The 11661-nt window shown below is 37.6% G+C and overlaps 1 protein-coding gene across 3 annotated transcripts in view; it reads left to right on the top strand.

The window, feature by feature from the left end:
- The window catches only part of ALCAM (activated leukocyte cell adhesion molecule), a 117769-nt gene that overhangs the window by 93224 nt on the left and 12884 nt on the right, over positions 1 to 11661 (top strand). For 2 of the 3 annotated variants that reach the window (XM_050716605.1, XM_050716600.1), the window contains exons 7-11: positions 2373 to 2500; positions 4199 to 4328; positions 9615 to 9727; positions 10608 to 10743; positions 10822 to 10959. In XM_050716605.1, coding sequence (XP_050572562.1) covers positions 2373 to 2500; positions 4199 to 4328; positions 9615 to 9727; positions 10608 to 10743; positions 10822 to 10959 — 645 coding nt within the window. The remainder of the gene's footprint in view (positions 1 to 2372; positions 2501 to 4198; positions 4329 to 9614; positions 9728 to 10607; positions 10744 to 10821; positions 10960 to 11661) is intronic. The other variant, XM_035540492.2, reaches the window with a different exon arrangement.

Here is an 11661-nt window from a genome sequence, read left to right as displayed (position 1 = left end):
GCTGGAGAAAGGTAACTCAGCCAGCAGTAAACAGTGCTTAACTATGGGCTCTGGTTTGCAGCTGTAGTAAGCAAGCTACAGAGAGTAGCATGAGTAATACAAGAGAACTGGCACTGGCCAATTAAATCATGTCTGATTGTATCTAAATTATCTAGGCTCTGAATATGTTCGGTTCTGCTCAGAGTTAATCAGTGTAAAAAGATAATGTTAGTCAGGCAAACTTTCCAATCATGCCCTCTTGTTAAGTGTCTGTCTTGCTATAAATGAACTCCTTTCCATAAGAGATTAGAGTTAAAGGTGATTTTTACTCATGCTGCTTCCAGCAGCTATGTTTTTGTTAAAATTACACTGAATGACGTCAGTTGTGGGTATGGTGGGTCTGAGACAGCGGCATTCATTCACTAAATACCCTTCCTTCACTAAATTCACCCTTTGGTGCCTGCTTCCAGAATTTCACTCTTGCAGAAAGCAGATACAAAGCCTCTGGTTTACAGAAGCACAAGGTGATATGGACCAAGCCAGGGATATGTGCAAGACATGCCTTCACCAAGCTGCTCCTGCTCACTAATGAAGGCAGGGAAGCACGTTGCTGAGTGCTGCTTAGCATGAGTATTGCAGTGAACATTGTCACTGTATTGCCTTCCTCAGAAGGGTGACCTGTTCACCTTAGAGAACAATTTAATTAGCCTTCTGGTATTTACTTCTGTAGATTTTATTTTTTTTACAGTTTAGAGAATGAGATTAAAACTTTGCTCCCAGCTGATGGCAGTGCACAGAAGGGTAAGATATGCCTAGAGGAAAGACCGGTGGTTTGCAGTAGTGTCACTCTTACTTAACTGTGTCCACTTTTAATCCAGTTCTGTTTGTCTGTGTAGGGAAAAAAGTTCCAAATTAAAAGTCCTGAAGGTCTTCCTCGGTGTAATTCTTCCCTTTTTAGTCTTGAAACAAAGCCAGGGTGTATCTAGCTATACTTTGCAATATTTTTCTTTCATCTGGTCCCCTTTACATAAACTTGACAGAGGACAAGACAGGTTCTGCAGCAGGCTAGCTCAACAGCCAGCCCCTCAAACTGGGTTTTTGGCCGGAAACTGCCAAGAGGTGTGCATGTGATTCATGGCCAGCTACTTACTGATGTCTGTTGTGTACCGCACCACCAGCAGTGCTGGACTTCCCTCAGTGGGAAAAGTTGTGCTTCAGCACAGAAGGTATTGAGGATGATGTTTGGATGTGGAAAGGGAGCCAAGGGCATTGCATCTGAAGGAGGGAGGATGTGGCCTTTTGAAGTCTGGTAACACTCTTCCTATGAAGAGAGATGAGAAGCCATGCTAGGGCTCCGGGTCGTCGAGAGGCTACAACAGACTGCAGCTCCTGTTATTGCGAAATCCCACAGCAGAAGACGGACATGATGAATGCCTTAAGGGTCGGAAGGGCTGTAGAGCCCATGCTTCGCTAAACACACAAAATCAGCTGTCAGGGAAGGGTTTCTCTGCTGTCTAGATTTTTTTTTTTTTTTGGTGTCTAATAAGGGGCACTGTACTGTGTCTTAATGCAAGACTGGCATCCTTGGTGGAATTTTATTTATTCATTGAAATTAAAACAGTGAGAGTTATCTGCCCATATTGTTGCCTTTAATTTTGTTCATTTTACTCTGTTTTTGAAAAATTATATTTAGGCTTCTACTTAGGAAGAATAACATCTATTAAAGTATACTCTGTCTCTGCCTTAAAAAAAATGACTGAAGTAAAATGTAAGTTATAGTTCAACTTCACTGAACATGGCAGAAGTATGTTACATTTACAGTTCTGTTGACTATGTTAAGGGTCCTATTATGTTCACAAAATTCATCTTTCTGAAAGCCTGTAGTGATCAGCATATAGAACAGGCTGAATAGAGTTGCTTGGTTCATATTTCTTCCTTCTTAATGGAAGAAAGCTATTATCTAATACTAACGCAAGGCATTGAGAGCCTCGGTTGTTTTTCTGATTGCTGGAGTCCCCTGAACAGCAAGCTTCACAGAGGACAAGTTAATCCCTTATAATGAAATCATGCTGTGAAACTGTTCATACTGATCAGGGTTGTTTTTTTTCTTATAAGTTTTTGACATAGTTGTAGTCATCCCTGTTTCTGTTATAGGGTATTTTGGTGAAGAAAAATGAATTGTTCTATCATAGGGCTTCTTTGCGGTTACGTGAGTTGGCAAAAATGTAGAAGGCCTAATTAACTTCAGTTCTTTTATATAAAGATCAACACACGTGAACACCTTCACCTGCTTGATGATAAAATTGTGTACTCTTTGGCTGTGAAAAACCTGTGCATAGTGTTACTGTGTATTTTTTTGTGGGAGCTGTTAAGTGTCTATGTTGTTTTCACAGATCCAACAGAGAAGGTGACTATTCGAGTGCTGTCACAAAGTAGTACCATTAAAGAAGGTGATAATGTCACCCTGGAGTGCTCGGGGAATGGCAACCCTCCTCCACAGGAGTTCCTGTTTTACATTCCAGTAAGTCCATCCTTGCTGTCACTGCCTAGTGAAATATTCCATATCATTCCTTCCTACAGACATTGATGCAATGTCAGCGTATACGTGATTTTATAACAAATGAGGGAATGAATCTGTTGCAACTAAAGTGAAAAATAGACATCAGCCATTACATCAGACTCTCTGAGAATGCCTTGCCAACTCAGGCAAAATATTTTGAAGAACCTCTCCATTCCCCCAACCCACCCAAAAATTTTTTGGGGATTGGACTTACTAAAAATTGCTAGTCTTCATTTCACGTCATCATATATTTTGATAAAAAGCAATCTTGGCAAAAGCAATTTAGCATCTTGAATAAAACCATCTCATTTGTTGTCATAACGGTGATTCAGCAGTGAAAGTACAGGAAATTAATTCAGCTATTTTTTTTTTTGGACTTCCACAGATTAATCTTCTTGCAATTTCTTTTATTTATGTATTTATTAATTAAACTGTATGGTGGCATACCAACACAAAAAAGAACCAGTGTGACAGCACAGGAGAAAGTGTAGAACAAATCTGTCAAACGCATAAGATAAAAATTGAGAAAGATAAAGGCTTTGATTCTGTTAATCTTCTTAGTATTGGTGAAATCCACAGACAGATGTGGCTTTGTATTCTAAAATTCATACCTTCTTCCTGTGTCCTGCTTCTCTCTCTTAGTTTATATCCCATTTTTGTTCCTGTTGCAGTAGCGAGCAGAGCTGAACATGGGAGAGGCCAAAAGCAGTGGCATGCTTTTAAATATTTCAAAAACTGCATGTGTAGCCCTTTGAACATAATACTCTTCTGCTTTGGACTCCTGGCATGTTCGAATTGCTGAAGAGTAGCAAGGGAAACTAGGAGCTGAAGTCGTCTTCAGCACTTTAGGTTCAGTGAGTCATCCTAGGAATTCACTGTATGCCAGGGAAGAAGTGCATGGCGTCTCTTCTTGCTTCCTGATCGCAGTGAGCGAGCTAAACATGCCAGTTTGTCTGATCTTCACTCTGCGTGCTACCTAATATTAATCCTCTTTCTTAAGGGGAGATGGGATTGGTGATTCCTTTGCAAGACTCGTGGGTATCGTGACAAACCTGGTAAATCTCCTTCTGGATTCAGAGATACGAATTAGGCTTTCATTCTGTTCAGTCAGTGAGTTATTACCAAGTGGAAACTGGGCAATGGGAAAATGTTGCTTTCTGGCTAATTCAAAACACCAATTTTTGTAGGTAACTGCATGTTAAGGTAGTGTGCTGCTGGAAAATGTATAATACAGTACTCTTCATGACTTCTTTTTCCAAAATGAATGTGCCATTTTAGTTACAGATTTAAAAACAATTTGTTTTGCTGTTGGGATTTCTCCAACACTTATTAGTAGCCTGTTTTAGTCTTTGTTTTCCTCTTTTTTCATCTTACTGCTGAACTTTCAGATTTTCTATTTTTATATTCTTTTGAAGTAAGCTAGTCATTCAGTTAAAAGAGTTAAGTTTTTAATTGTATTTTTTCTTTGAAAAAAACCTCTGCAGTCATGCAGTAGATAAACATTAGTGTTGTTAATAGGTAACTACACTTCAGTGATACTGTATCTAAACATATTTTGGTGTATTTCAGGATCCTTATAATTAAAAAAAAAAATAAATCAACAAAACGGAATGTTTTTAACAGGCCCGTATACAATAAATGTTTTATTTCCATCCACAGGGAGAAACAGAAGGTATAAGAAGCTCAGATACTTACGTAATGGCTGATGTGAGACGAAATGCAACAGGAGAATACAAGTGCTCTCTGACTGACAAAAGCATGATGGACGCAACCACCATCACTGTGCACTGTAAGTCCTTGCATTTTGTACTCATAGTTAGGGTATATAACCTACCTTGCACTTCCAGGGATGGTCTCTCTCTGCTTTACTTAAGGTGGTCAGTCCAGTCAACATACAGGATAACTGAATGATGTTGCTTGGTCAAAGTATTTGAAGTAGTATTAGGTCCTTTCTCCTTTTTTTTTTTTAACAAAACAAAACAACTTTAACATATCTCTGTTTAAAAACCTTAACTTTCTCAATTCAGTGGCTGAGATAGAGATTCATTTTATGTAACCTTCATTTATTATATGATATTCTTGCACTGTCATGTTCAGAGAAAATTCTGATATTTTATGTTTCACTTATGTGAACATATATATGGTAAATTATTCTGCTCCAACTGTGAATTAGAATGTACTAAGACAAACAAGCTGGCCCACACTGAAGGTTGTTCTTTGTAGTCAAATTCACGTTAGTCTAACATACTTTCATCTTATCTTGATGAGGCTAACGTGTAAGGAGAAGAAACTTAGGTATTCATTTTGTTCGCATATTTATTTTTATAAAAAAATTGTTATTTTAAATTTTCACAGAAACATGAGAGCTTGGTAAAGTTGCTTTATCTGGATACTAGAATTTTTGCTCCCACTTCATCACACCACTTTATAAGCAACCTTTGAACTGGTTGAACCGTGAAGCAAACAGTTTAATGGTTGCTTTTAATTTTCTCTCTGTGGTAGAAAACCCTCTAAAAGGCAAGACCTCTTTCAAACTTTGCCATACTATCACAGTGTGTGAAATGAAATTCAGTCCAATGGTACTAGGTTTCCCTAGGGAACACTGGTGGTGTCTAGTCTTCCCAGTAGCATAAATACCTTTAATAGTTTACAGGTTCAGAGGGACATAATGGATGCTGAACTTTAAATGCTCCCAAAGTAGTTGTATACTTTATGTAAAAAGGAATAGAAATGACACAGAAAAATACACAACTCTAGGCAGAAAATGAATACTTAGATTTATTTTTCCTCTTCACTGTGAGGCCAGGTCAGAGTGTTTCAAGTTCAGAATTTATGTACTTGCATAAGAAGTTTGAAAACTCTGGCATTTCTGTCTGCTGCCTCTCTGCCCCATTCTTGAGTGGCCTCTGTTCTCCTCTTTGAGGGTTTTTTACGGCTTTAGAAGACCCAGCACAGATTGGAGGAAACTTGTTTTGTCAATAGGAAATGAGATGGCTGCTTTCTGAAGTGCCTTCCACTTGAATGAGGTCTGTCAGATCTTCTTTTTGGCCAGGGAATGCTTAATGCAGTCCTGGCAGCAGGTGGAGGGTGCCACACAGTCCACCCGGTTCCATTCAGTGCATGCACGGGGAAATTTCTTAAGCTGCAGATAAATTTCTGAGATCACAGGAGAATCTCCCATTTTATCTGCTTATATAACCTTCTCATTTCATTACTTGTCTTGATCTACCATACGCTATCATGTATATTCTTACTGCATCTGCTGATACTTGGTCCCTGCTTTAAGTTGCACTGTCACAACTTCATTCAGTTTGCTTTCATGCTGGTGTCTCCGTCCCTTCCTAAACCAACTCTATTCTTTCATTAGGCACAGTTTACAAGATTGACTGTGTGTAATTGAACACAGTATTGCAAGGGCTATTTGATTACATGGTGCTTCATTGCTTCTTAGGTGACATATTTTCACTCTTCTACAACTTATTGCGTTAACTGTATACTCTTTTTTTTTTTCCCCTTGGAAGTGGTACAATATATGTAGAATATCTGTACATGAGTTATTATATTTAATGAATGCTTTACATCTAATAAGGTAATCTGCTGCTTTACCACCCATTCCCTTCTCTTGAGTAAGAATTGGGGTATGTAAGATCTGAAGTGAGCTCTGTACTACTGCCTCTATCTGCCCCATGTCAAAGGTAGCTTGCTGGTAGTTCGCTGTGGAGTAACTGACCCTTTTATTTTGCTCCATGTAGTGTGCATGTCAGCTTGAACCTCCATAAGTAGTTACTGTAAAGAACGACTTCTTCAGCTCCAGGTTATCTGTAATGAGCCAGTTTTCCTTTCTCTGCTGTTTTGTGTGCATGTCAGAAGAGTTTTACTGTACGAGAGAAGCATGTATTTTCTTGGCAGTCTTTCCAGTGTTGGCAGCTAGTGCAGCTACTCAGAACTCACAGATCCAATCTAGTGCCGTGCTTCCTTGTTTTATTTAGGGTTTGTTATGTGTTTCTTAAACACCTCTACCTGCAATAAAGCCTTTGTTTAAGTGAGGCACAGTGGCCTGGAATAGTTCTGTAGTTCCTGAATGCCCAGACCTTTGTACCTGTGAGAATAGGTCTCTCTTAAAGCTACTTCAGTGTCTTGCTTTATGCTGATCTAAAGCATTCCTGCAGCATGCCTTGTTGTAAGGGGAACTCCAGTGAAAAAGTCATAAAATCCATATATGCTTTATAACATACATATCTTTCTTCCAATGCTTACTTTATGTTAATTTTTCAGCATAACCCTCTATTTTGGGGGCTTTCTGCTTCTAATGTACTTATAAATTTTTGATGTTAGATCTTCATTTTTTTATGACTTCATGTTGGTTTCTTTTTTTCTTTGAAATAATACTTATTAATTCCTGTTAAACCGTATTTTCCTACCTCCTTTGCTTTATCGCTTACATTTTCTCATATGGGTGAATATTCCTGTCTTCATAGAAGAGAGTGTTACTCTGAAAATGCATTCATTCTGAGTCAGGGCTTTTCATTTCCTCACTTCTGATCTTGTCAATTTAGATTTTTGATCTTCATTAAAAACAGAAGAAAACAGGCAATACAATAAGTTTTCCTTACATTTGTGAATCCATTTGGAGCTATTTGTTACATTTCCACCACAGGCCTTGTTCCCATCATGACATCATGATTTTATTAAGCAGTGTAAGTACACAAGCTCCTTTCAGTGTGTAGGTAAGGAAAGCTCCCTGCTGGTATTCAAAGACATCAGCACATTATATAGTCCTTAAATATTTTTGTAGCAAAATATTCTGGCTCAATACCAAGGTCTTTTTTTTTTTTTTTTTTTTTTTCCTAAGAGGAATGTAAATTATGAGATTCACAGAAAGCTGAACATTGACATAAAAGCATCTGAGTTACCCATCATATTTAGGGAAATACTATATTCATAAAGCAAGCTTTACGCGGTTGGGAGGGAGAAAAGAAAGAAGTCAAATTGCTCTATGGATTGTTCCTAAAGGGAATCCTATGCTAAATAGTAAGTTAACTCTATTTTTGCCTCATAAATAACCTTAAAAAATAGTGCTCTGAGCTATGCAGTTCATCTCTCACACTGTAAATATTCCTGAACTTCTAGAATAACTAAGACCCTTGTGTAAGAGAGATTCTAGTCTCAGAATCTTCTACCAGAAGTGGGGCAGTTGGGGCTCACAGGCGTTCTACCTGGAGGAAGACTGGTTTGAAAGATTGCATTGGACTTGGTGTCAGTCTTGCTTAAGCTGATGGCCAAAAATTTTATGAGTTTCTGGTTTCTGTGATGTGTGTGATAGGAAACACTGTGATAGGATGGTCTGTGATCTCTTGGATTTGAGGTGCTATCTATCTTGCTTCAAAGAATGAAAGGCTTTAGTGGATGTTGAAGGAGAGTCATCCTGAGGGGGGAAAAAAAAAATCTTAGCTTTTTCTTCAGCCTAGTATGTGCTTAAGAGGAACCAAGCAAGAAGAAACACATCTCATGCACTATATGATGAACTATATACAATTGCTTACTAGCTGAGTGTTGGATTTTTTTCTACTCCTTTTATCCTTGTGAAAGCAATGGTGAAATACGGAGTATCTTGTTAGTTTGCTTGGGTTTGCTAGTTTAGGGAAGTAAGGGGACAAAGGACAAGGCATCCCTGTAGGAATAAAGAAACAAAATGCCATTTTTTTCCCCTTGGTAAGGTCTTTGCTCCACCCATGCACAGATGGAAGTACAGTTCTTGTGACCTCTCAGACTAGTCATTAGACTTGTAACACGGATAATAATGCACACTAATAGTACAGATGGACCCTAGCCTCTCCCTGAAGTTCTGCTTTTAATTATAATGGTGTTCCCAGGGCAACCACTGAATGAAGCCAGTAGTTAAGATCACTGTTTTGTTAAGGAAAACTCACTGTTTTCCCTTTCCCCTTTCCTTTACCCACTGTGATGTTGCCTCAAGCCTTTTTTTTTTTTTTTTTTTTTTATACTCAGCTTAAAATCCAAAAGGATGTTTTGAAGTCCTTTTCTAGCAAGTATAATAATCATGATGAAATCATGTATGCTTGCCACTTGAGCTACAGAGTGTGTGTGTGTGTGTGTGTGTGCATCTGTGATAGTTATTTGACCAGGCAACTCTGCTCACACTGTGAGAGGAGAAGCAAAACAGAGGTTTAGCTTGGCAAACTCTGCTTTTCTTTCAGTGTCGGATTTTCCTGAAAAAGCAATCACTAACCTGCCAAATCCATATACTAAGAAAAATCTAGAGCAGTGTTTCCTGACCTTTCTATTACTGGGTCTCACCCTGCCTAGTGTCAAGCACAGCTATCGCAGACTGTGCAATTTCCCTGAAGCCAGAACAGATTAGGAAAAGCTTGGACTCTGAGTTACACATAAATGGCTTTTTAAGTTACAAACAAAAACAAAGAAACCAAAGGGCTTCATGTGTGGCCGCTCAACAATATAATTCAGACCCTTTGTCCCTTCAGTCAGTATCGTGTCTCATGCAAACTGTGTTGACCACCCTCGTCCTCTCCTTATGCTCAGGATAAAAATCAACCTGTTTTATCAGATTTCAGGTCGTTACCCTTTGAACTCATATCCTCCCCTTCATGTTTTTATAACTAACTGTTTAGATTTATCTGTCCCCACCTGCACGAATTCTCCCCTGAAAATATATTCCTACCTGGCCAAAAACACAGCTCCCTCACAGGAGTCTGTGCTTCCCCTATCAAGAAACACATACTGCTATGCTCAGTACTCCTTCAGATTCTTACAACTCCTCTGGCATACTTTCAGTAGTACATGGTGGAAAAAAATATATCAATTTGTTGATTAGTAATTTTCACTTTTCCTTTTAGCCAGCAAAAACATGGATGTTCTGCAATTTCAGACTAACTGTCTTCTCTCTTACTTCTGGGTTTGATTTAGATTTTATTGAACAAATTAAATCTTGCATTTAATGAGTGCAATTAGTTGCATTTTTCTTTCCATGGTATGCCTTTGGAATGGATCAGGCATTCCAAGTTTACCATTTTGACAAATGTTCTTTCTATCCCAGATCTGGATTTGCAGCTTACTCCTAGTGGAGAAGTCACAAAACAGATTGGAGAGGCCCTGCCTGTGTCATGCACAATTTCTTCTAGTAGAAATGCAACTGTGCTTTGGATTAAGGTCAGTAATTTATCTACTTCACACTTCATCTGTGTATTCACCCCTTCATATTACTGCTGCTACTTCAATGTTTTGAAAGGATGGAAGTCATTTTAATTTGGCTTTTTAAAGAATATTGTTAAAATGAGTTTTATATGTATTGCTAAAATAAGAGATACTGCTTCAAGTTGATGACTAAAAATTAGTTACTGTAATTGTCTCAGTTTTCAAATGGAGAGAAGTAATGACCACTACAATACAAATGCAATTTTACTGAAATGGTCTAATGCAAGGCCCTTGTAGAATCAGTTCCCATTAAGGAGAAGAGCCCCTTTGGAAGAATTTGGATTTATTAATCATTTTTTCAAAAACATGCTTGGTCTAACAATAAACCTAGTAGAAGGGCAAGGCAGGTGGTTGAGAGATTGGATGTTGGCATGTGGTTTTTTAGTGACTGGTTGAAAAAATAGCTCTTGTAGATGGCAGGTTTAAGTTACACATATACTGATGGAAACTGAAAATGATGATACCTAAGGTTGTTTAGTAGCATGTGTTGAGCTCATAAGCCTTAGTCCTTAAGGACAGTTGTCATTGTCTTGGCTTGTAACACTAGTGTTTTTGACCAGCCTACTGGCAAAGCTCAAAACTAGCAGTGATCTCATCTACACCCTTGATTTGAAAGTGAAATTGTTCAAGAAGAAGAAGTGCTTTATATAAACCTCCAGTAGTTTCCACTTTTCCTGCTGTGATGTTATAGTTACTAATGGGAGACCAGTTAAAGAATAAGACTGTAATCTACCAAAGCGTTTGAAAAATTCTGTTAATACTAGTCACTTTTGTAATTTAGAGGTTAATGTATTCTGAATTGGAGTTCATAAAGATTAATTCCTCACTTTATCAGGACAATACCAGAATGCAAACAAGTCCATCATTTTCAAGTCTGCAGTATCAAGATGCTGGAAATTATATCTGCGAAACTACTCTACAGGAGGTTGAAGGGTTAAAGAAAAGAAAGACACTTAAACTTATTGTGGAAGGTAAGAAAACTAAAAAAAACTATGATTATTAATTGTTCTGTTCAAACAAAGTGCTTAAGTGTAATATTTTTCTTCTAGGAAAACCTCAAATCAAAATGACGAAGAAAACCAACACAAATAAAATGTCTAAAACAATTGTCTGCCATGTGGAAGGTTTTCCCAAACCAGCAGTGCAATGGACAGTTACTGGCAGCGGAAGCATCATAAATAAAGCAAGTATCTTTCTTACTACTTTATTCATTAAAAGATAGAGGGTACAACCTAAAGGTAAGAAAAATTTTCCAGGTAGTGAGATTGAAGAAACTCGGTCAATTTTATTTATCTAAGAAAAGGAAGGTTAAATGATATTGCATACTTTGTGGATGGTAGATACATGTATGATTTCTGACAATAAAGAGCTATTGAATATAGCAGGCGAAGGTACAAGAGTTCAGTTAGCTACAAGGTTAAGCTGGAAGAAGAAAGAAAAGGTTACAAATGAAATGTGCATTTTTAAGTGAGGGTATTTAGTCATTTTATCTGGATAATGTGGTGACTTTGCCATTGCACAAGGAATTTACAAATAATAAAGGAACTATTGAATTTGTTAGAAAGCAGGTACTTGATGTAGGAATTAACTGGGTGAAATGTTACAAGTACAAATCAGAAAGTATGTGTGCTATAGTTCCTTACGGGCTTTGCAGTTTTTATCCTAATTTTTATAGTTCTTTATAGATTATATATTATATATAGTTTATAGATTTAATTACTTCATTAGGCTTTGCTTTAGTCCTAGGGAATTACACATGACTGTAAAAGTTTGTCCATTTACTTGCACCTTTAGGTTAGGAATTGTGTTGTCTATAAAATTAATTGAAAATATATTTTTTCTGGACAGTATTAAAGTAAGAATGATGTTCAGCAACTTTAAGGAACAAC

The sequence above is a fragment of the Cygnus atratus genome, chromosome 1 (genome assembly GCF_013377495.2).
Source record: "Cygnus atratus isolate AKBS03 ecotype Queensland, Australia chromosome 1, CAtr_DNAZoo_HiC_assembly, whole genome shotgun sequence".
Classification (NCBI taxonomy): domain Eukaryota; kingdom Metazoa; phylum Chordata; class Aves; order Anseriformes; family Anatidae; genus Cygnus; species Cygnus atratus.
The sequence above is the reverse complement of the archived record's forward strand: the minus strand, read 5'-3'. Positions and strand labels throughout refer to the sequence as shown.